Source organism: Penicillium subrubescens (assembly GCF_028828155.1).
Source record: "Penicillium subrubescens strain IBT 31985 chromosome Unknown utg000004l_segment0_segment0, whole genome shotgun sequence".
Lineage (NCBI taxonomy): Eukaryota > Fungi > Ascomycota > Eurotiomycetes > Eurotiales > Aspergillaceae > Penicillium > Penicillium subrubescens.
The window spans coordinates 3916294-3937237 of NW_026643154.1; the positions used below are offsets into that span (position 1 = coordinate 3916294).

At 49.7% G+C, this 20944-nt stretch overlaps 12 protein-coding genes across 12 annotated transcripts; 4 read left to right on the forward strand and 8 right to left on the reverse strand.

The window, feature by feature from the left end:
* Nucleotides 1–155: 155 nt before the first annotated feature.
* N7473_006444 (uncharacterized protein) lies at nt 156–338 on the forward strand (the record flags this gene model as incomplete). The annotated part of the gene is made up of 1 exon (XM_057152384.1): nt 156–338. The coding sequence occupies one exon, from the start codon at nt 156–158 to the stop codon at nt 336–338; it is 183 nt and encodes a 60-aa protein (XP_057010189.1).
* A 25-nt stretch (nt 339–363) lies between these two features.
* Nucleotides 364–870, forward strand: N7473_006445 (uncharacterized protein; the record flags this gene model as incomplete). The annotated part of the gene is made up of 4 exons (XM_057152385.1): nt 364–444; nt 529–602; nt 658–702; nt 762–870. The coding sequence occupies 4 exons, from the start codon at nt 364–366 to the stop codon at nt 868–870; spliced, it is 309 nt and encodes a 102-aa protein (XP_057010190.1).
* Nucleotides 871–1096: 226 nt separating this feature from the next.
* On the reverse strand, nt 1097–2395 carry N7473_006446 (NAD(P)-dependent alcohol dehydrogenase; the record flags this gene model as incomplete). The annotated part of the gene is made up of 3 exons (XM_057152386.1): nt 1097–1300; nt 1368–1996; nt 2059–2395. 3 exons carry the CDS (start codon nt 2393–2395, stop codon nt 1097–1099), a joined length of 1170 nt encoding a protein of 389 aa, XP_057010191.1.
* Nucleotides 2396–2713: 318 nt separating this feature from the next.
* Nucleotides 2714–5010, forward strand: N7473_006447 (transketolase family protein; the record flags this gene model as incomplete). The annotated part of the gene is made up of 4 exons (XM_057152387.1): nt 2714–2859; nt 2918–3027; nt 3085–4082; nt 4138–5010. 4 exons carry the CDS (start codon nt 2714–2716, stop codon nt 5008–5010), a joined length of 2127 nt encoding a protein of 708 aa, XP_057010192.1.
* Nucleotides 5011–5822: 812 nt separating this feature from the next.
* On the reverse strand, nt 5823–7128 carry N7473_006448 (lipid transporter atnI; the record flags this gene model as incomplete). Its single annotated transcript, XM_057152388.1, has 4 exons — nt 5823–6191; nt 6265–6653; nt 6718–6853; nt 6907–7128. The coding sequence occupies 4 exons, from the start codon at nt 7126–7128 to the stop codon at nt 5823–5825; spliced, it is 1116 nt and encodes a 371-aa protein (XP_057010193.1).
* Nucleotides 7129–7573: 445 nt separating this feature from the next.
* Nucleotides 7574–9336, reverse strand: N7473_006449 (MFS transporter; the record flags this gene model as incomplete). Its single annotated transcript, XM_057152389.1, has 2 exons — nt 7574–8699; nt 8768–9336. The coding sequence occupies 2 exons, from the start codon at nt 9334–9336 to the stop codon at nt 7574–7576; spliced, it is 1695 nt and encodes a 564-aa protein (XP_057010194.1).
* Nucleotides 9337–11170: 1834 nt separating this feature from the next.
* N7473_006450 (uncharacterized protein) lies at nt 11171–12717 on the forward strand (the record flags this gene model as incomplete). The annotated part of the gene is made up of 4 exons (XM_057152390.1): nt 11171–11390; nt 11442–11539; nt 11591–11851; nt 11926–12717. 4 exons carry the CDS (start codon nt 11171–11173, stop codon nt 12715–12717), a joined length of 1371 nt encoding a protein of 456 aa, XP_057010195.1.
* Nucleotides 12718–12837: 120 nt separating this feature from the next.
* N7473_006451 (Arginine permease CAN1) lies at nt 12838–15099 on the reverse strand. Its single transcript, XM_057152391.1, has 3 exons — nt 14528–15099; nt 14442–14459; nt 12838–14386 (listed from the first exon to the last, which is right to left on the reverse strand). Exons 1-3 carry the CDS (start codon nt 14724–14726, stop codon nt 12936–12938), a joined length of 1668 nt encoding a protein of 555 aa, XP_057010196.1. The 5' UTR covers nt 14727–15099; the 3' UTR covers nt 12838–12935.
* Nucleotides 15100–15428: 329 nt separating this feature from the next.
* N7473_006452 (acyl-CoA dehydrogenase family protein) lies at nt 15429–16896 on the reverse strand (the record flags this gene model as incomplete). Its single annotated transcript, XM_057152392.1, has 3 exons — nt 15429–15617; nt 15675–16657; nt 16710–16896. 3 exons carry the CDS (start codon nt 16894–16896, stop codon nt 15429–15431), a joined length of 1359 nt encoding a protein of 452 aa, XP_057010197.1.
* A 542-nt stretch (nt 16897–17438) lies between these two features.
* On the reverse strand, nt 17439–18847 carry N7473_006453 (phosphotransferase family protein). The gene is made up of 3 exons (XM_057152393.1): nt 18636–18847; nt 18273–18568; nt 17439–18212 (listed from the first exon to the last, which is right to left on the reverse strand). Exons 1-3 carry the CDS (start codon nt 18732–18734, stop codon nt 17513–17515), a joined length of 1095 nt encoding a protein of 364 aa, XP_057010198.1. The 5' UTR covers nt 18735–18847; the 3' UTR covers nt 17439–17512.
* Nucleotides 18848–19190: 343 nt separating this feature from the next.
* On the reverse strand, nt 19191–20040 carry N7473_006454 (ankyrin repeat domain-containing protein; the record flags this gene model as incomplete). The annotated part of the gene is made up of 2 exons (XM_057152394.1): nt 19191–19439; nt 19648–20040. The coding sequence occupies 2 exons, from the start codon at nt 20038–20040 to the stop codon at nt 19191–19193; spliced, it is 642 nt and encodes a 213-aa protein (XP_057010199.1).
* Nucleotides 20041–20069: 29 nt separating this feature from the next.
* On the reverse strand, nt 20070–20942 carry N7473_006455 (ankyrin repeat domain-containing protein; the record flags this gene model as incomplete). Its single annotated transcript, XM_057152395.1, has 2 exons — nt 20070–20831; nt 20883–20942. The coding sequence occupies 2 exons, from the start codon at nt 20940–20942 to the stop codon at nt 20070–20072; spliced, it is 822 nt and encodes a 273-aa protein (XP_057010200.1).
* Nucleotides 20943–20944: the final 2 nt, after the last annotated feature.

The window sequence follows — 20944 nt, forward strand, 5'->3', positions numbered from 1 at the left end:
TGGGCTCAAGTGTTATCACTCTATAGGTCAGCTGTACACAGAATAGCGCGTAGACCCCAACAAAAGCCCAACACTGTCAAGACACCATTAGTTGTGTCAAACGTGTTCAGATCCCGATTCACATTCCAATCTCTGTCCAGGAACCAATCTCCTCTATGAAGGGAGACCCTTGCCCTGCGATGGACTTGGCCGCCGCCGCCCTGGATGCACGCAAGGGATACTACAAAACAAACCACTGCCCAAGCCAGGACGATTTCGATGAGAACGCGTTCTTCAGCCAAAATCCAATTTTCACGACTGTGTTGGTTTCGACTGTGTCGCATTGCAATATCGCCTAGCAACTTGCATCTAGCATCACGAACCATGCACGGCCTCAAACAACTCACAGTCCTGAGCCTGATGCTTCTCTCCGTCACTGCTAAGGAGGCTGCAAAGAGGACCATGGTAGGTGTTTTCTCTCACGAACACCCTCAACCAGTCGCATTTGGAAGGATTCGCATTTACTAACTCGGCTAACTCGGGGTTAAGGTTGGTATCGAGACTGAAAAGGGCAGCTATGGGAAAGATGTGGAACTAGAAGACTGTGTCGAGCTTGACGAGGAGTAAGTCGCCTACTTCACTGAGCACAGGCGAGAATAGGACTAACTGGTTTACTAGGGAGGTTTACACTATCTCCATCAAAAAGCATTGTCGCGTATTCACGTAAGTTGAATCAGAAGCCCCATGTCACTTCAGTGCTGAGTTGATTCTGATTTTTCTAGTGGCCCTCTATGCACCGGTCGAAACACCCTCCTCAGCCCTGGCGACCACTCCAACGCTGAACCTGTCCCGATTACATCGATCTACTGCCATGCAAAGGCGCCTTTCTAAATACATACTTGTTGGCTCAATGGGTGGTGTCTCGCTTTGGGTTTACGGTGGCACTGGCTACACTTTAAAATAGAATAATGAACCTTATACCTATCATATTGTTCATGGCCTTTGAGCAAAGACTGTAGAAAGTAGAACATGCAACAGAAAAAAGGGTATTGTAGATCTATGGTTTATTTTCACGCAATTGAGTATCTTCGTAATAAGCACTAGGTATGTTCATAATCTATAGAGAAGCTTCCTCCTCATCCACCACCAGGACCTTAATGCTGCCATTCTGGGGATCAGCACATAGATGCAGGGCATCCTCTGCCTTCTCCAATGGGAATACGTGTGAAACCAGCTTCTTCAAATCCAGGATACCGCCACTCAAACATTGAATAGCCGGTGGCCATGTGTCTCGGTAGCGGTTGATGAAGCGCAGATCGATCTAACAGCAATAGTAATTAGTGTGAGTTCGTTATAAAGAGTGTTATATAGTCAGGGCCAGCTCTTACCTCTGCGAGAGAAATATGCATAAAAGGCAGATTGTTCATAATTGCCTTGCCCACTCCAATAACCATCACCGTACCACCCCGTCGGGCAGCATACGCAGCAGTGCAAACACTGCTTTCAACACCGGTACACTCGAGAACAGTCTCCGGTGCAACGTACTCAGTCTCACCAAACAAGGCACGAATAGCCTGTGCATTGCCCTCGGCATCCTTGGTCCGGTCAACCTGGTAGGTGATGCATGAGGGGACAAAATCCTTGGCGAACGCCAGCCGCGAGGGCTCCAGGTCCGTGATCACAATAGGATGAGCACCAGAAGCGCGAGCAGCAGCCAGAGCAATCAATCCGATAGGACCAGCACCGCAGACTACGACACCACGGCCGAGGCTGAGTCCTGCGGTCTTAATACCGTGCATAACCACCGAGAGAGGCTCAAGCAGAGCTCCCTCGGCGAATGTGACGTTGTCGGGAAGCTTGTGCAGCCACTTTGCTGGGTGCACTTTGTATCGCTGGATTGTGCCGTGGTATGGGTAGACTCCGGCGAATTTGACGTCTTCGCAAAGGTTGTAACGCCCATCATCACAGAGGAAACAGTGTTCACAAGGAACACCGGGCTCAACGGCCACTCGATCACCTGGTTCGGACATATATCAGCATCGTGAGATATTGAGACGACACTATCAAGACTTTTCTTACCTGGCTTGAGGTGGCTCACACCCTCACCACACTGCAAAACAATTCCTGAAGCCTCATGGCCGATGATGCAATCACCCTCAAAGACCAACGATCCAATACGGCCTGTCTTCCAGAAATGTATATCCGACCCGCAGATACCAGTGGCCTTGATGTGTACCAGCACTTCTCCCTGCCCGGGCGCATAGATAGGCGCCTCAACAGACTTGAGTTTATGATCCGCCGTCACTTGTAATGACGGGTTAGCGTGTGAGGCCGTGATTACTTTGCGATCGAGCGACTTGGCCGCGACTGCGACGGGCGCATGCTCATGCTGATCCGCTAGTACTGACGGGGCCATGATATCAAGGGGATAATGATTCCTGGAGAGAGTGTGGAGAGGCGTGGGAATTTTGACCGGACAGGGACATTTCTTATTTCTTAAGTAAATCAGCACTGTCGGTAAAGTATCCTTGCTGATGATGGGCGTACTTGGTGGTGGTGGTTCAACTTGCCATTTCTGCGGAGGCGGTTAGTATTACCCCATTCGTCGATTGCCTGAACAGGATGTTTTTGTCGATGCTGGCTGTCTGGCTATTTGAAGGGTCGAGGGACCCAGGAGAGAAGAAGTGGAAGACAAGACAAGCCAGACACCTTTGAGGAAATATTCTGTGTCAATATGACTGTCACGAACGGCATCCACAAGTCTGTGCCTTCGGCTTTGCCTTTGGTGCAGAAGCTCTCCAAGGACCATGACTTGGTTCTTAAGACCTTCCGTCTGCTCATTGCCGACTTGTGCCAGCAATTCAGCGGTGGGCACCCTGGGTATGAGAAGAATCTCCTGTGATTTATTCGAGTCGAGCCAGTATTGACTATGTGACAGTGGTGCCATTGGTATGGCTGCAATTGGCGTGTCTCTGTGGAAGTACGTGATGCGCTACGCTCCCCACACTCCAGAATTCTTCAACCGCGATCGGTTTGTTCTTTCGAACGGTACGTAGAGATGTAAAATATATGATAGTCTCAAATCACTAATTCAATCATTTACAGGACACACTTGCCTTTTCCAATACAGCTTCCTGCACCTCACAGGCTACAAGGCCATGACTTTCGACCAGCTCAAGTCCTACCACTCCGACCGGGTGGATGCGCTGTGCCCCGGTCACCCCGAGATCGAACATGAGGGAATCGAGGTCACAACAGGTCCTCTTGGCCAAGGTATCGCCAACGCAGTCGGTCTTGCTATGGCCACCAAGAATTTGGCGGCTACCTACAACCGCCCCGGCTACGACGTTGTCAACAACCACACCTGGTGCATGATCGGCGATGCTTGTCTGCAGGAGGGTGTGGGCCTCGAAGCCATTTCCTTGGCTGGCCACCTTCGCCTGAACAACCTCACTGTCATCTACGATAACAACCAGATCACCTGCGATGGATCTGTGGATCTGACCAACACCGAGGATGTCAATGAGAAGATGCGCGCATGTGGTTGGGATGTCATTGATGTTGAGGATGGTTGTTTCGATATCGAGGGTATCGTCCGGGCTCTAGAGCAGGGTCGCGCTGCACAGGACAAGCCCACTTTCATCAATGTCCGTACTGTGATCGGTCTGGACAGCCATGTGGCCGGCACTGCTGTTGCCCACGGTGCTGCTTTCGGTACCAAGAGCGTTGCCGACATGAAGGCCCTCTATGGCTTCAACCCCGAGGAGCACTTTGTCATCGGTGAGACCGTTCGTGAGTTCTTCCAGGATCTCCCTGCTCGTGGTGAGCAGTGGGTGCAAGAATGGAAGCAGTTGGTGGCCGATTACACTACCCAGTTCCCAGAGCTTGGTGCCGAATTCCAGGCTCGTATCAAGGGTGAGCTGCCCGCGGACTGGGAGAAGTTCATTCCTGAGAGATTCCCCGAGAAGCCCACGGCGACTCGTGCTTCCTCTGGTCTTGTTTTCAACCCTATTGCCAAGGAGGTGAAGAACTTTATGGTTGGAACCGCTGATTTGTCGCCATCTGTTAACATGATCTGGCCTGGCAAGGTCGACTTCCAGCACGTAAGTGTCAATTCATACCTTCATGAAAAATCTCACATTCTAACTTCCTCTACAGCCCGACTTGAAGACTATCTGCGGCATCAATGGAAATTACTCCGGTCGCTACATCCACTACGGTGTTCGTGAGCATGCCATGTGTGCTGTCTCCAACGGCATGGCAGCATTCGCTCCAAACACTATCATTCCCGTCACATCTTCCTTCTTCATGTTCTATCTATACGCCGCTCCAGCCGTGCGCATGGGCGCTCTGCAGCACCTCCAAGTAATTCATGCCGCTACTCACGATTCCATTGGCATGGGAGAGGACGGTCCCACTCACCAGCCCATTGAACTCGCCGCGCTGTACCGCGCCATGCCAAACCTGCTGTACATCCGTCCCGGTGACAGCGAGGAGACAGCCGGTGCCTGGATTGCCGCCATTGGAGCTAAGAAGACATCCACAATCATCTCTACATCCCGCCAGACTCTGCCTCAGCTGGCCAATACTCGCCGTGACGGTGTCGCTCGCGGTGCCTACGTCCTCTCAGAAGATGATTCCGCGGCCTTGACTATTATCGGCGTGGGTGCCGAGCTCTCCTTTGCCCTGGAGGTCGCCGAGAAATTGAAGGCTGGGAAGGGCATTGCCGCCCGTGTAGTCAGTTTCCCCTGCCAGCGCCTCTTCGAGCAGCAGTCTCTCGAGTACAAGCGCAACACCCTCCGCCGTCACCGCGGCATTCCTGCCGTTGTCATTGAGCCCTACGCTCCCAACGGCTGGGAGCGTTATGCCGATGCCGGCGTCTGCATCAAGCGCTTCGGTCACAGTCTTCCTGGAAAAGCGGCTTACAAGTTCTTCGGATACGATATCGAGACATTGACGGGCAAGGTGGCGGGCTACCTTGACCAGCTCAAGGGGGATGAGTTGCTGCGCAATGAGTTTGTTGAGCTGTAAATATCTTAAGATTTTTGTCTTTATTTTTGGGATTCGGCGCGAACTTGCATATATTTACATAGAATGGGTGGGAAAATCCACGAATTTAGTTGAATAAAATGGACGGAATACACATGAACAACCTTTGATCCCGCATAGAGATAATAAAAGTCCAGTATCTCAAAGGTTCATACTTTGTGGACCTGACAAAACCAGAACCCTGTAGTATGCGCTGGCAAAATATTCGTAAGACTGCGTCACTCTCCATGCCTCACCCTGAAAAAAGAACAACCGTGACCCGCGCAACAAATATTCTATCCCCTCCACCATCCCCAGAATACCCGGAGAACCAATAAGAAGATTGCGGGGTGAAGCTGGTGGAGGGTGGAAACGCCTCTGGTCTCCACTTTGTGAAGGGCCAACCCAATGCGGTAATTGGAAGCGCTGGCTTATCGGCTTTTCCCCGATGTTTGGCGTGGTGGTATTGCCAATTTGCTGGTGGTGGGATGAAATTTCAACTTGTTGCAGGTAGTGGATAAGGCCCTGGTTCTGGGTTTAGGGAATCTTGTGAGAAGGTTTCTACTACTGTAGGGAGGTATGTTCGTTATTTAATGCCATGATATATGGAACGATAATCATTACTACAGTGCATAGATCATAACCCATTCTAAGGAAAATCAGATAAGCGCCAAATCCTCCAGCCATTTTCTAACCCTCACATTGATGAAAAGTGTCCAAATAATCAGACTTGGTACCCATGGTATCTGGTATCTTCCCCTCCTTCAACTCTCCGGTAAGAACGCGGCCACTGTTGCCCATGGTGCTCGTCATCACTAGAACGTCTCCACCTCAGCATGAGCGCGAAGAGGAAACCCTTCCTCAATAACATCGTCACCTGAACGTGTTTTCTTTTGTTGTTTCTTTCCTTCCTTGGCTATTTTCTTCTGCGATTTCTTCTCTTCCTTTGCCATCTTCTTTTGCTGTTTCTTCTCTTTGTTCGCCTCTTTCTCCGCACGTCGCGCTTCTTTGAAACCCGAGTCTGGTCCTTGGAGAATGCGACCGGGATGAATGATGTTGAGGGCGACCAGAGCTGCTAGCATTGGGACCGCGTCGAATACATATTCATACCACTCGTGGGTGAGGATTGGGTTTGTAGGTGAGGTACCCTGGGCATATTGGCCGAGTCGGAAGATGATTCGAATCTATGAAGGAGACTAGTCAGTAACAGATCAATTGCTTCTGCAATGACTCGGTATACGCATTTCATCGACTCACCGTGATCATCCCCAAAGTAAAATAAAGCGTATAGAAGAGCCACCGCCAGGAAAATGGCCCCTGGTTTAGCTTTCCATTATAATCCGTGTGGGAATTTTCCATCCTGATCAACTTCCGATGAAGATCAATTGCAAGTGCCGTGAAACAAAGAATAAAGAACTCCTGTAGGCCTACCCCGCCCATGTAAATGTGCAACCCTGTCATCACAAGACTTCCACCCTCTTGGGCACTGCTCATGAGGGCACCAGCTGCTTGGACGAGAAAGGCGAAGATATCGAGGCAGACGAAGAGGACACCAAATTTGCGCGCGGAGATGCCGACGAGTTTTTGATCTGGGAGGAAGAAGTGAATCATGCGGCCGAGTGTCATATACAGGAAGGCGTTAATCCCTAATCAGATCGGTATCAGTAAGGAGATAAGATGTCTATGGGTATTGTGGGTATGATAGCTTACAGATCGGTGCGAGGAGAAAGAAAAGCACATATAAAGTATCCCAATTCGCGTTATCTTGATGTCGTGTTTGAAGTGCTCGAAAAATGAAGGCGAGTAATTCCCAAGCTCCGCCCATGATCACCACCCATGCGTAAGGCTAGTGAAGCTGTCAGCTATGGTAGTGTAGAAGAAAGACAATCTCGTACTGACCTTCTTGTATACCACAGCCTGGATGAGATGCGTGAGGGTGGTCATTCCATAGAACACACAAAAGAGAACAGCAGCGGCAAATGACGGAACATAGTAGAGTACGACATCGCATGCCTCTGGTGGAAGATATCCATTTTTTCCAGGTGCAATATTAAGGCAAGTTGCAGTCGCTGTTGAAGAGATTGTCGTAGATGAGAGGGAGGTTGTCGCTGTGGGAGCCATGATGATCGTTATGAAATCGCTAGAATGAAATAAAAGATGAAAGGCAGAGATTATTGATTATTCTGAATAATATCATTTCCCGGGATCTTTCTCAAAATAAATACTTCCAGAGCCCGACGGCTAGATACCTTCGTATGTTCTAGGCATCATGATTCATGGTGCTTATCCCACAGCTCGAAGGGGCTGAGCACTACCTTAAACATTATAGCCCCCAATCTAGACGAGCCACCCAATCAGACCGCACGAGAGTCTGACAAACGGCCCGAAGTTATTCGAGCGGACCAATCAGGACCAAAGAACATCCGAGCTTTGGTACAGCCTTACAGTATTTGCTATATTTGGGAGATTATTCGGAAGCTAGACAAGTGCCTCAGGCTTACCATTCGGGAGAGAATCAGGAAATCATATGCATTGTAGAAGTAATCAGCGAAATATAGCAGAAGTTTCACTTATGGCCGAAGCTAAACATGTTCCACCGACTTTTGACACGTCTGGAGGTCTGAGTGATGGCGGAATTATGCGTGTTCACATGGTCAATATCATAGGGGTTCGCGTCATAGACTGTCTCTGTACGCTCCAATGTCGATTGAGAGCTTATTGAGGCGCTTTCTCGTGCAATCTCGTTTGAGTCTGCCGTTTCATCTTTGCTTTCATCGACATTGGTAATTGGCTCAACATCAATCTCCTTTTCAGGCTCGTGGTCTTGGTCATAGGCCTTCTTGGTCAATGAGCGCATAAATGCATCTGCCTCCGCCGCATATTTGCACTTTTGTCGAATGGCAGGGCCATAGCGGTAGAAAATGAAGGGGAATGGGACACAGGCAAGAGAAAGGAAGGCTGGAATACACGATGCCCAGTGCATGCCGAGGTTATGGTACATGTATGTAGTGAATAGCGGAGAAACTGCACCAAAACACGAGCGAATAATGGAGTTCGCAGCAAGAACCGACGCAGCGTAGATGGTGTACGAGTCGATGAGATAGTTCATGATCCCCAGAAAAACTAGGACCATACCCAAGCCGAAGGGAGCGGTAGCAAGCACACAGACAATCCACGGGATCGATGGAGAATTCGTCCAGGCAAACCAGAACAGGCCGATAGGAATAGCGAGGCCACCTAGGATGGAAGGAGGCAGACGAGCCTCTGGTGGGGCAAATCCGTGATGCTTCTTGTGAATGCGAATATAGCACTTGTTGTCGTACATGTTAAGTGCCACAGCGACCATCATCCCGATCAAGACCGAGAGGAATGGTAAGCCACCAATACCTTCACTCCAGCCACGAATCTCTTGAAAGGCAATTGGAAAGGCGTCGAAAAGCATATAAAGTGTTCCATACACAAAAGCCATATAAATCGAGAGCAGAAGAACGATCGGTTCGGCAAGTAGAAGAATCCATGGTCGGCTCAGTGCCGCGCTGAAGGCCTCACGCGCAGACACTTTACCTCGATCAATCTCCATCTTGCTACGATACACGCAGCCGGTGATGGACGAAAGACGCTGAGCCCGTTTCCTTAGCAAGACAGGTGCATATGTTTCTGGAATAACCATAGTTTCGACCATCCATATAAGGCTAGTGAAGACAGCCAGGAACCCCTGTACCCAGCGCCAGCCGGCATTTTCACCAAGGAATCCACCCACCACAGGCCCAGCGAGGGACCGAGGAAAGGGGCACCAGCAAAGAGACTCGTTGCCAGACCGCGCTGGTCGGCAGCAAAGATATCGGCAATGACTCTACCGGCATTGGTAAAGGGCGATGAACCAAAAGAGCCGGCGAAAAAGCGGAGGATAATCAGAGTCCAGACATTCTGAGATCCAGCTGCGCCAGCACAGAAAGACGAGAGAGCCATGAAAGTAATCAAAAAGACAACTTGACGTCCGACAAGCTCGCTGAGAGGGGCCCAGAGAAGTGGCCGTACCGCAAATCCAAGAGCGAAAAGAGAGACACCCAAAGTAGCGACTTCCTCACTAACATCCATATCTTTGAGTACCTCGGATATAGAACCTGCATATGCGGAAGAGGCCAGTGAGACGGCCAAGATCGCAAATGCAACAATGACGGTGTAGAGCCATTTGATGCGAGGATTGAATTGCATGGGATTTCTGGGATCGTTGGGGATCCATTCCATGACGAAAGGATCTTGTTCTGTTCCTGAGCCAGCGTAGGGGTAATCGATGATCTCCTGGGTTACGAAACCTTGGTCGGTCATGAGTCTCCAATAAGGTATATGCTGCGGGTAAACCGCTTCATCAGAATTGGTTGCCATCATCAGGGTGGTGAAAATACAAGCACGGTGCGTGATGAAAATGGGAAAAGGAGCAGATTCAAGTTTGAAGGATGCTCGTCATAGAATATACCAGGCTGAAAATCGTTGGCGCTCATCTCATGACATTAGCTAGCTTAAGATAAGGCACGGCGCATGATGATTGCTTAGATGGTCGGCATCGCTCCACTAGTGGAGTAATTAGCGGATTTTCCGAATTCGCTGCAAACATTCGGGTCATAGGGTCGGCAAGCCGATCGATCGGCTCACTGTAGAGCCTCTGCCGGAGCCTCGGTCCTTTTAGTTTGGGCATCGTGTATTAGTGTGACAGTATGACGAGGACAGCTATCGGCCTTTCCTTTGCCTATCAGGTGGATTTTGCATCAGAGATATGATACTGATTTATCCCTCACAAACCTCGCCCCTTGGAAAGACTTTTTCCCTCTCTATCCATCCACATTCCAATTTATCGACAAAAGTATTGACAACATGTTTATCAACAAACAATCCCTCGGCATGGTTTCCCAAGTGGGCCATACAACGAGTCCAGGTACCAAGTTTTGTATGCGGTCTTTTATGCATTCTGATATGCAAACGCCATAATTAAGGGGGTTGATTTTCCGATCGAGTCCTACTTGCCCTCCCTACCTTCCATGGGCTTTCATGCATACGCCAACTTAAAAATAGCAGAAGTCACACGACAACCCGCCTACTGCCTCACACTAATTAACTATTCTCATCTCGTTTGGCATTCCTTGGTTAAGTACAAGCTGCAGAAGGCGTCCAAAAATGGTATTTTAAGGTTTAATGGGCACTCGCGTTTTGGTTGGTTGATTGAGATGTTGAGCGTAGCTTGGCTTTCTGGAATGTAGCCCTACCGTAAATTTTTCGCTCGTCCACTTTGACAAGCTCCACTTCAAGAAAACACTGCAGAGAAAGGCTTTCATGGAATCAAATCTAAGTGGCAACTATGTTCCTAGCTTTATTTATCTGCAACCGAGGCTACTTGCCTTTTTGAGGTGCTGAAAATTTGCGATCTTGAGAGGCGGTTCTGCTATTGAAACCAGCTTTGATGGCCTATATATTCACCTCCTGTCAATAAGCTTTCGTGTAATCTTGTCTTTACTGGTATCACCTACCTAACTCTACTGTAATAAGAGCACAGGCTGTCGGCTATATGAGTGACTTTGATCCCCAGAACAAACCAATCGACGCGCCTTATCAATGGGTTCAGTTAACATTCCATTGCTACTTTAATCACCGGACCAACAAAGTCCGTACTACTGATTGGCTAGAGAGCAGAATGGATCCGATAACCATGATCAAGTAGTCAGACGAAGTATTGAGCTCTTAACCTTCATTAAAATAATTGGAATCAGAGCGAATGAGCCTTGATTACAATTCTTTTGGACAAGTCGAGGAAACATGACCCGCTCTAGTGATATACTCTCATATGCCTCTCAGTGAGCGCAACAAGTTCAGCCAATTCTGATTTCTGCATCCATAGCACCAAAGGGTAGGAAAGCCGACCTACGGTTTTGGTGCCGCATTTCTGGGCGCGGGAGTGACGTCCTGAATTCCAAGCGCGCTTTTTTTGCGAGCTTATTGGTATCATAATATCGATCACTCCCTAGATAATCCTTTCGTCATACGCTAAAGCTAAAGCTCGTCGAAGGTAAGGTATTTCTACTCTTTCCAGTAGAGGCGGGTCACCCCGAGTCATTCTCGATTATCTCTTCACCGATGTTCTCCCAATACATGCGGAGTGTGTCTACTTAGAATGTCTTTCCGAGATGAATATCACGATGAAAGCTACTTGATCGAAGCCAAAGACTATGCACCCAGTACCGCAAGTGAAAGTTCTCAAGCCCATCAGCCGTCCTGTGACGAACAAGGTACCCAACCAGCTAGTTGCGAGGATGGCTTGCCTCTGGTTGATGGAGGAGTCCAAGCATGGCTATTTCTGACAGCGTCGACTGTGCTCGAGGCACTTGTCTGGGGTGAGCACTTTCAGCGAGATCTTCTGCATTATAAGTTTTTGACTTGTTCAGGTTGGGCCGGTGCTTTTGGCATCTTCCAGGACTACTATAGTGTCCACGGGCGATTTAAAGGATCTGCAAATATCGCCGTCATTGGAACTTGTGCGATGGTATGGTTCGATCTCTACCAAAATCTCGCCCTAGACTGACAATATTCACAGGGTATCGCATATCTCATCGCCCCTTTAGCGATCGTATTCATGATCCTCGTACCTCGTCTTGCCCGTTGGGTATCAACCATCGGAGTAGTAATAATGTGTCTATCACTTGCATTGGGCTCTTTTTCTCAGAATGTAACGCACTTGGTCTTGACTCAAGGGATTTTCTTCGGGTTTGGGGGTTGTCTCGCTTATACACCGTCAATTCTATTCATGTCAGAGTGGTTTATCACGAAGAAAGGCCTTGCGTTTGGCATTGTGTGGGTGAGTCAATACCCAGATGTGATTCAGGCTAATTCAATTAACAATTGACTTGATTCGTTTACTGACATGGACAGGCCGGCTCTGGGATATCAGGAGTGATGTTCCCACCCGTCATCGAATGGCTGCTAGACCAGTACGGATTCGAGACCACGCTAAGGATATCAGCAGCAGTACTATTTCTTCTTTCCGCGCCGTTTCTCTACTTTCACAGACCGCGTCTTCCAGTATCAACAGATGTGCGTCACGACCGACTCGATTTCCGTTTCCTATATAACAAAGTGTATCTGATTTATCAGCTTGGGAACACGGTAGAAGCGCTAGGATACTTCCTACCAACAATTTACCTACCCATGTACGCTCGCAGCCTGGGTGCCAACGAGTTTCTAAGCTCGTTGACAGTGGCCCTCGTGAACCTTGCATCTGTGTTTGGCTCGGTACTTGCAGGGTTTCTCTCCGACCGTTATCACGTTACTACCGTGATCCTGATTTCAACCGTTGGCACCGTTCTGTCTGTGTTTTTCGGTTGGGGATTCGCCGTTACTGTTCCAGCTCTCTATGTTTTCTGTGTCGCCTATGGGCTTCTGGCGGGTGGGTTTTCAGCGACATGGTCTGGCATGGCGAATGAAATTAAAAAGGCCAATCCAAATGCGGACGTCACTGTTATCTTCCCGTTCATGGAGCTCGGCCGAGGAATCGGGAATATCGCTAGTGGTCCATTGAGTGAAGCGTTGCTGAGAGCGGATACCTGGAGAGGCCACGCGTGGGGAGCCTATGGGAGTGGGTACGGTGCTCTTGTGGTTTGTACAGGGGTAACTGCTGTCGTTGGTGGGGTTTCGGTCGTGGCCCGGCAGCTTAGGTGGGTGTGAAATGATGAGTCCTGCTTAAGGTTAATCCATGTTGGACTATCTTATTTCGCCTAATAGGATGCGATGATGCGTTGCGGGTCAATGCGTCTTTTTGTATGGCAGGATCGGGTTGTGAAAGGCGGAAAAAAACTGGTAAATTTGTTATAAACGCTTTCTAGTATATTCAGCGCAAGAGAAATACATCATTTTTAATCAAGTCATTCCAAGCCGTGACGTCCTTACTTCGTGACCCAACCCCAGACTCTCCAGTACCAAGGCTTAGGAGGACCAGTCTCCTTCTTGTAGTCCAACCGGCCAGTATCAAGGTCGGCCTCAGCAGCCTTGACGAAAGAAGGCCGCATGATGATCTTGTGTCCCAAGTAAAGAACAACAAAAACGATGATACAGATGTAGGCGATGAAGAAATCAGTCACGTTAAAGGTGGGGATAAAGGCTGTGAAACCCTGGGTGAGGGCGATGAGGATGTTGAAGAACAGGCCGTACCAGGCAAGGTAAGGTTGAAAAACAGCCTTGTAAGGAAGCGTGTCGCGGGACACGCCACGGGCGGCCAATGCACGCATGAAGGCGATATGGCATGCATTGATCGAGGACCAAGTGACAAATCCAGCCACACTGGACAGGTTAACGAGCCAAGTGAACACCTGTCCCGCATCGGCGGAAACGTTCATGAAGCCCAGGAGACCGAAAAGCGCAGTGAACATGACGCTGATGTATGGCACACCACCTTTGGTGGTACGAGCAAAGAATTTCGGGGCAAAACCTTCGTGTGCGAGGCCAGTCAAAATTCGACTACCGCTATAAACGTTGGAATTGGCGGCGGAGAGGACGACGGTGAGCAACACAACGTTGATCAGGCTTGGAAGAACCTTCACACCGGCCAAATCTGCAGCAATAACCATGGGAGAGGAGGAGGCGTTGGTGGTGCTAGTAGTCAACCTATCATTGGTATAGGGGACGACGAGCCCAATGAAGAAGATCGTGAGCACGAAGAAAAGTAGAATTCGCACGAAGGTCTTGCGAATCGCCGAGGGCACAGTCTTCTGAGGGTTCTCAGTCTCTCCAGCAGCCACACCAACAAGCTCTGTTCCTTGGTACGAGAAGCCAGCCTGGATCAAGACCGCCCAAAACCCAACGAACTTGCCGACCGATGGTGGCTCCTCAATCAAATGGGTCGCGAAGGCGCCAGGGCTCTTCCAATAACTGAAACCAAGGTAACCCTGCGCGCCCACGCCACAATCAATGCAAATCGCGAAGATCATAAACCCAATGACAGTGGCGACCTTGATTGTTGAGAACCAGAATTCCAGCTCACCATAGAAATTCACAGGAAGGAAGTTCAAGGCGGTAATGAACACCCAGAAAACACCAATGAAGATCGCAATGTTAAGACTTGGGTCCCAGTATTGAATGATGGTTCCAGTAGCAGTAAGCTCGACGGCGAATGTAGAGGCCCAATTGAACCAGTAGATCCATCCCATAGAGAAACCGAGACTCGGGTCAATCAGACGAGCAGCGTAGGATGTGAAGGCGCCAGGAATAGGAATATAGGTCGCGACTTCACCGAGAGAAGACATAACGGAGTAAACGATCGAACCAACGAAGATGTAGGCAATGAGAGCACCTGCAGGACCGGAGTATGCGATCGCAGTTCCACTTGAAATGAATAGGCCTAGGAAAGTCAGTTATGGCCTCGGTCATACCAGATCACTTTTGTCAGGCCGTACCAGTTCCGATAGTTCCACCTGAAAATCAAAACAATACTTGTTAGCAACAGTTATAGCCTGGCTGGTGTGAATATGCCTCAACGAACCGATTGCAATCATCTGCAGATGCCGACTCTTCAGCTTGCGCTTCAGCTCTCCAGGAGCTGATTTCGAGTGATTGCCCTCGGCATCCGAGGGTTTGATATCTTGCGCGACATGCTTGTTGTCCGAGTCAAGAGTTTCGCCTTTCACCGACTTGCTAGTGATCTCGGGCGCGGGCGCGGGGGCAACCTTTTCAGATGCCATATCGGGCCGTGAGTTGGAATGAGCGCAGAAACAACGGGGGGCAATAGTCAAGCGTCTATTGACACCCCGGATAACCGATCAGTGCTGGATAATTGTCTGGAGAAAGCTGGCAAGAATTTTCTCTGCCTCCATCTCGCAAATTTCCGTTTTCGCTTGCTGGTCCTCGGTGCGGTTCCGTCAAGGCAAAAAAAGGACCCACAGCCACCGCGCGGAGAGGAATTTTCTTAGGTAAAAGGTGCCGGAAAGGAAAGTGAAGACGACTGGTGGCACCAGTCGGCAACCCGAGGTGAACCAGACATTATGTGATTCCGGTCCGATGCCCGTTTGACAGTCTCGGTCGCTCTCAAACGTTCGGTGTTGGCTCTGGGGGTCGACTCCCAGCGGAGTTCGAACGAAGAAAGGGAGAAGACTTGCAAATAAGCAACGCCAAGTGGAGCATGACGCCCTTTTTAGTCACGTGTACTCTGGTAGAGATTTGATCTGAAAGAGAAAATCATCTATAAACGATCATATTACGACTCAAATGGATTCTAAGTTGTACAGAAAAGAGTAGGGCTACTACTTATTGGCAGCTTTATGCTATATTATTGTGATCCTAGTCCAACAGGCTTGGTACACTGTCTCAGCAGACCTATAGCCATGCGCTCTTCCGCACAAAATTTGTATACATCCAGTTAATACTCCAGACCAAGTCGATCATGATCATATCTTCGCCTTTGTTTGTTCCGTGGCTTCCAATTCCTTCTTCCGTGGCCCTGCGAATCCAAAAATATACGCCGCAACCTTTCGCATCTGAATTTCCTCGGCACCTTCAGTGATTCGATAGCGTCGGAAATGGCGATAGATGTGCTCGAAGGGATAGTGACGTGAATAACCATCGCCGCCATGAATCTAATTTTATCAGCTTTCTCCCTTCTGTATATCACTGGGCAGATTGACAGAAAATACCTGAATCGCTCGGTCGGCAGCCTGGCAACATAATCGGTTCGCCCAAAAGTTACACATAGCCACTTTATCGCTGAGTTGGCGCTCAATGGTAACCCATGGTGGCTGCGATGTCTCTCCTGCCTTACTTGAGGCCACGATGCGATCCATATCACAACTGGTTTTCAGGATGAGAAGGCGCAACATCTCCACTTGGGTCATCAATTCCACGACCGGGAACTGGATAGCCTGGTTGTCCGCTAGCATCTTACCCTCGCCCCAGATCTTGCGCGAGCGTGCACGCACAATGCTTCGCTCGAGGCAAAACTTGGCTGCACCACAGGAACTGGCTGCTTGGCGGATACGATTCTCATGCACAAAGGTCTGCGCTATAGCGAGGCCTTGGTCGACGGTACCTAATACGGCTGACTCTGGTACCCAGACACGATCGAACTCAACGGTAGCGTGGTCGGTTGGCATGTTTAATGTCCACTCATAGCTAGCGATTTTGACTCCTGGAGTGTCGCGAGGGATAAGGAAAGCTGTGATTCCCTTTGCAGATCCTGCGTTTCCTGACGTTCGCGCAAATATCAGAAAGTGAGTACAATGATGGGCTCCTGTCTGCCATTTCTTCGCTCCGGTGATTTCGAACCCGCCACGTTGGCGTTTTGCAACAGTAGACATGAAAGTTGCGTCACTGCCATGATCAGGCTCAGTCAGGCCAAATGTTGCTCGAAATTCCCCTCGAAGTCGGGCAGGGATCAGCGTCTGTCGCTGTGCTTCACTGCCGAAATGGTGAAGCATAAGGAGATCGGGAAAATTGCCAACAATGCTATGCTCGTTCTGGAGGTCATTTGCTAATCCCAGACCACCCCCATGGACTGACGCCAAGTGAAACCGAATGGCAGACATCCATAAGTTGGTATGAGGATGCTCCTGTCCTCCATATTGTTTAGGAAGTGCAAATCGGTAGAATCCCGCCTCATCAGCGAGGACGCGAGCTTGAGCTATATTCAATCAGACACTCATACGTTTGTTTCGTGTTTCTTTGAAACGCACTCAATAAGTTTTCCCACTCTGGACGTGGGTTGCCATCATTATCCCAATCTGTCCGAGCGTGTTCGCGGCGATGATCAAAGAACCGGTTGTTATCGTTTGAATGTTGCAACGGGAGTATGGTGGACTGAATAAAGGAATCAATTGATTGAATATGAGCCTTCAACTCATTTGGAAGTTCAAAATTCATTTTGGCGATGTTACAAGCTCCTATGCTGCGTCTTGATGCTTTGCTCAGCTTATGTATAGGGAAGTGGACCTGCACCACATTTCCCCGCATTCGGACCTCGGTCTCCGCTACGGCTGATCCTCCTCTTACGTGCTTGGATTCGCAGGGTGATAGTATGGTTCCTTATCATTAGTATGATCATAAGTTTTAGGTTCTGATATTACCGGGGTGGAAAGCGCCTAATTGCCTGATCCAGAAAGTCGTAAGCGATTGCTAACTGCCACTTCGTTGGTGGCCGCCGGCTCGCTTTGGTTGAGCAGGAGGATTCTAACAAAAGTAAACCCCTAAATAGTGCCTTCAAAATTTAGGTAATAGACTCTGGTCTAGTTGATAGGGCGTTCCTATCTCCTGTCTCTCTACCTATCGGTTCCCACCAGGCCTTAGGGGTAGAAGCGCAGAACATGGATCCTCGACCGACATTAACTCCAGGCATTACATATGGAGACGAGATGTCCCTCGCGAACTATGACACGAAATTAAAAGCGGAGTAGCTTCTGTTAATTGTACGCCACTTGGTTTGAACTTAAAATAAATCGAATATATACAAGCGTGTGCTTCTTGGATAGCTTTTTTCAGTTTAAAGTTTACCCTTCTGCTTAGACAGCTCCTGCACCTGCTTCACTCGCGCCCAAGCCTCCAATGCAAATGGCTTCGCCCGCTTAGCATAGTCACCAGCCCGGGCGCTACTAGCCTGTCGAGCAGCATACCGCGCTGCAATACCCTGCATAATCACAGACCCTCGGAAGGCGAAGAATGCATCTCCCCACAGAACATCGTCCGCAGGGTTATATCCCGAGACAGCGCTATACCAGCGAACGCAGTCCTCGCGCGAGGGTAGGCCAGGGATACGCCCGAGCTGGAATTCATCCTTCGAGTGATCGGCACCATCCATGATATAGGGACTGGTCAGGTTACAAAAGTCGGACAACGGGTGTCCCACCGTGGCCATTTCCCAGTCCAAAATGCCAATGACGCGTGGCTCGGTCTTGTGGAAGATCATGTTGTCGATCTTGTAGTCGCCGTGTACCAGGGTCCCGCGGTCGCGTGGTTGGGTCGATTTCTGTGCGAAGAATTCCACCATATCCTTGAAGTGCGGCAGTTCACCAACGGGTTCCTTGGTGTCTTTGTCAAGGACCTGGGATTGGGCCTTGGAGACGGTTGTAAAGGTCGCGATCTGTCGGTCGTAGAATCCGGAGGGCCTGCCGAATTTCTCGAGACCGACTGATTTGGGGACGACGGCGTGGAATTTGGCTAATGTTTCCACTGCAGATTTCCATCTGTACTCCCGGTCAGTGAATAGTCCTCGTGAAGTGGATATAGTTTTGTTGCAAGCATACAGTGCATTCCTCTCCGCCGGGCTGACTCCAGGCATGGCAGGGTCGGTGAAGTGCCGACCGTCCAAAAACTCCATAATGTAGAAAGGGGTACCGATCACGCTATCATCTTCGCAGAGGCAAACAGTCTCTGGCACAGGTACATTTGTATCTCCAAGCGCCCGGATCACCTGGTATTCTCGGTCCACCCGGTGTGCGGTCTTCGAGAGCAGCTTGCCGGGAGGCTTCTTGCGCAGCACGAGCTTACGTCCATCGGCGGTGGTAATTTGGTATGTTGGGTTGGATTGACCGAAGCCGAACTAGTTTAGATCCAATAGTCAACGCCTGTTCGTCTCACGTTGGCAGCCACCATATTCAAATGCTCACCTGTTTCAAATCCAGTGGAGTCTTCACCACGGGCACATTCTGGTTGAGGTAGCGCTCCAAGGAGGGCAGGTCTATCGGTTGGCGCACTTCTCCCGCCATGATCGTGGTTTGGATATCAAAAAGAGGGTGGGGGACGAGAATTTCCAATCAAATGAAGTTCATTGACAGATATATACAACAAGAAGAAAGGGCGCTGACAAGGGAATGTCGAGCTGAGCGGCCAACAGCCGGGGAACCTCGGTCTAATGTGCCTCGGCGGCTCCAAGCGGGGGACTGTTTGATTGATTTGCATCAACCCCAGATCGGAGACCGGGCGTGGTTACTCCGGAGTATACTCCGAGTATTATTTGACCAAGTATTTACTTGCTGCAATAAATCCTTACAACCCACATTCAATTTCCAGTCTCTGTGAAATAATCCTCCTCCTTATGCAGCGCCCAATAACCAGGAAGTCGTAGTATCACATGATGCTTGATATCTGAACATGTAGTGCCGATATACTGAGCTGCCACCTCACTGTCCAGAGCAAATCCATTATATCCCATGGTATGCCTCTCAATCGTAATTCCAAGGGTATGACTTCACTTTCTTCGCGATCCAAGTCATGGGAGTCCAACCATCCTTATCAGCAAGATTCACATCCACTCGCTTATCCTCCAGTAATACTCGTACAGCATCCACCTCGTGCATTTCCGCGGCGTGAGATAGCGCAGTTCGACCACCACTGTCTTGCGCATTAGGATCAACTTCCGGTATGGCGAGCAGTTGTTTCATCACCGACAATGCCTGTCGGGTTGAATTATTCTGCGTACCATCTTGTTCAGGCGGCCGATCCCTCACGATCGGGGTCTCTATGTTCTCCCCTCTCCACAGTGGAATGATGATTTTTTTCCGCCTCTTTCTCGTATGCTTGATTACGGACAAAGTCGTCAGGTCTACCTGGAAATCTGCCCGACATAGCTGCTTCTATTAATGGGGTCCTCTTGTAACAGTCCCTTGAAGAAGGATTCACTCGGCCAGTTGCCAACAGGATTTTGACCACATCGGCTGCGCCTGAAGATGCAGCAGATGACAACGGAGTCCGGCCGTCAGAGTTTCGATGATCGGGATTCGCAACCGCGGCAATGAGAAGGCCTACAATCTTGTCGTGCCCCGCATTGGCAGCGGAAGATAGAGGGGTGAAATTGTAAGCTGCCGTGCTGTCGACATCGACAGCACCGGTTGCCAGGAGCTCCTCAACCAGTTCTGTGTTACCGCGACTGGCAGCGTGTTGGAGGGGCGTCGCACCTGTTTTTTCTTTGGGGTCAAGCTCAACACCTGGCGTCTCAAGAAGAATTCGCAAGATCTTCTTCTGTCCATAGTATGCGGCAACGGCGAGAGGGGTTCGGAGTGAATCGTCCTTCATATTCGGGTCGACCCCATCCGAATTCAAGATCATCGTGACGGCAGCTTCATGACCCGCCGCGCAGCCGCTCCCAGCGGTGACTCGTAACCGCTTCCGGGTGGCCATGGAGGTGCCTCGCGCAGACACAGATCAACCAGCTTCTCATTTCCACCCCAAGCAGCCGCAGGTAAGCTTTGATTGTTTAGGTTCACACGAGTGTCCGCCAGCAAGATGTCCACAATCTCTTCCTGTCCCTGTCGGAACGCCTCGTTGAGAACACGACTAAAGTCAAAGGAGCTTGGAGGGCCAAACCCAAGCTCACTGATTGCATCTGGCGGGATATTGGCTGAATGTTTCAACAGAACCTTGACGGTCTCTGCGTGGCCGTTGGTGGCTGCTTTGATAAGCGGGCTGTCATTGTAACCCGAACACTGATTCAGTGCGCTGGGTTGGCGTTCGAGTAACAGCCTCACTATGCTCGCATGCCCATTTTCAGCTGCATCGGAAATTGCTGTGATGAGCCATTGTCTGAGTTCAGGTTTAGCGCGCGGAGTATCTAGGTGCGAGGGGGTGTGAAGTCGAATATCGCCTCCTCGCTGGAGCATCTCCCGCACAAGTTTTTCGTGGCCGTGTTTTGCGGCCCAACTGAGCGTATAATGCTTCTCATTGCCAGAAATTTGGTCGTAAAGGTATTCACGAAGAAAATGATACATGCGACGATCAGTTCTCATCAACGCTGAGATGCTGGCATGATTGGGCAGATGCTGCGCGATCATGCAAAAGATCTCATTGGGCAGATCGATGTGAGACATCTGACTCTGGTTAGCTTCGTATGACCAATTCAAAGCGAAACTTACGCTTACCGTTACCTTCAGCTTGTTCCCGAGCAGCTCGGTATGTACCGCTTTCCCCCATACAGACATGA

Bases quoted from the DNA above. Each gene is read 5' to 3' on its own strand.
- N7473_006453 (XM_057152393.1), bottom strand. From the start codon at position 18,734: ATGGCGGGAGAAGTGCGCCAACCGATAGACCTGCCCTCCTTGGAGCGC. The intron at 18,569-18,635 runs GTGAGCATTTGA...GATCTAAACTAG, and splicing joins CTCCACTGGATTTGAAACAG to TTCGGCTTCGGTCAATCCAA. The intron at 18,213-18,272 runs GTATGCTTGCAA...CCGGGAGTACAG, and splicing joins CCGGCGGAGAGGAATGCACT to ATGGAAATCTGCAGTGGAAA.
- N7473_006451 (XM_057152391.1), bottom strand. From the start codon at position 14,726: ATGGCATCTGAAAAGGTTGCCCCCGCGCCCGCGCCCGAGATCACTAGC.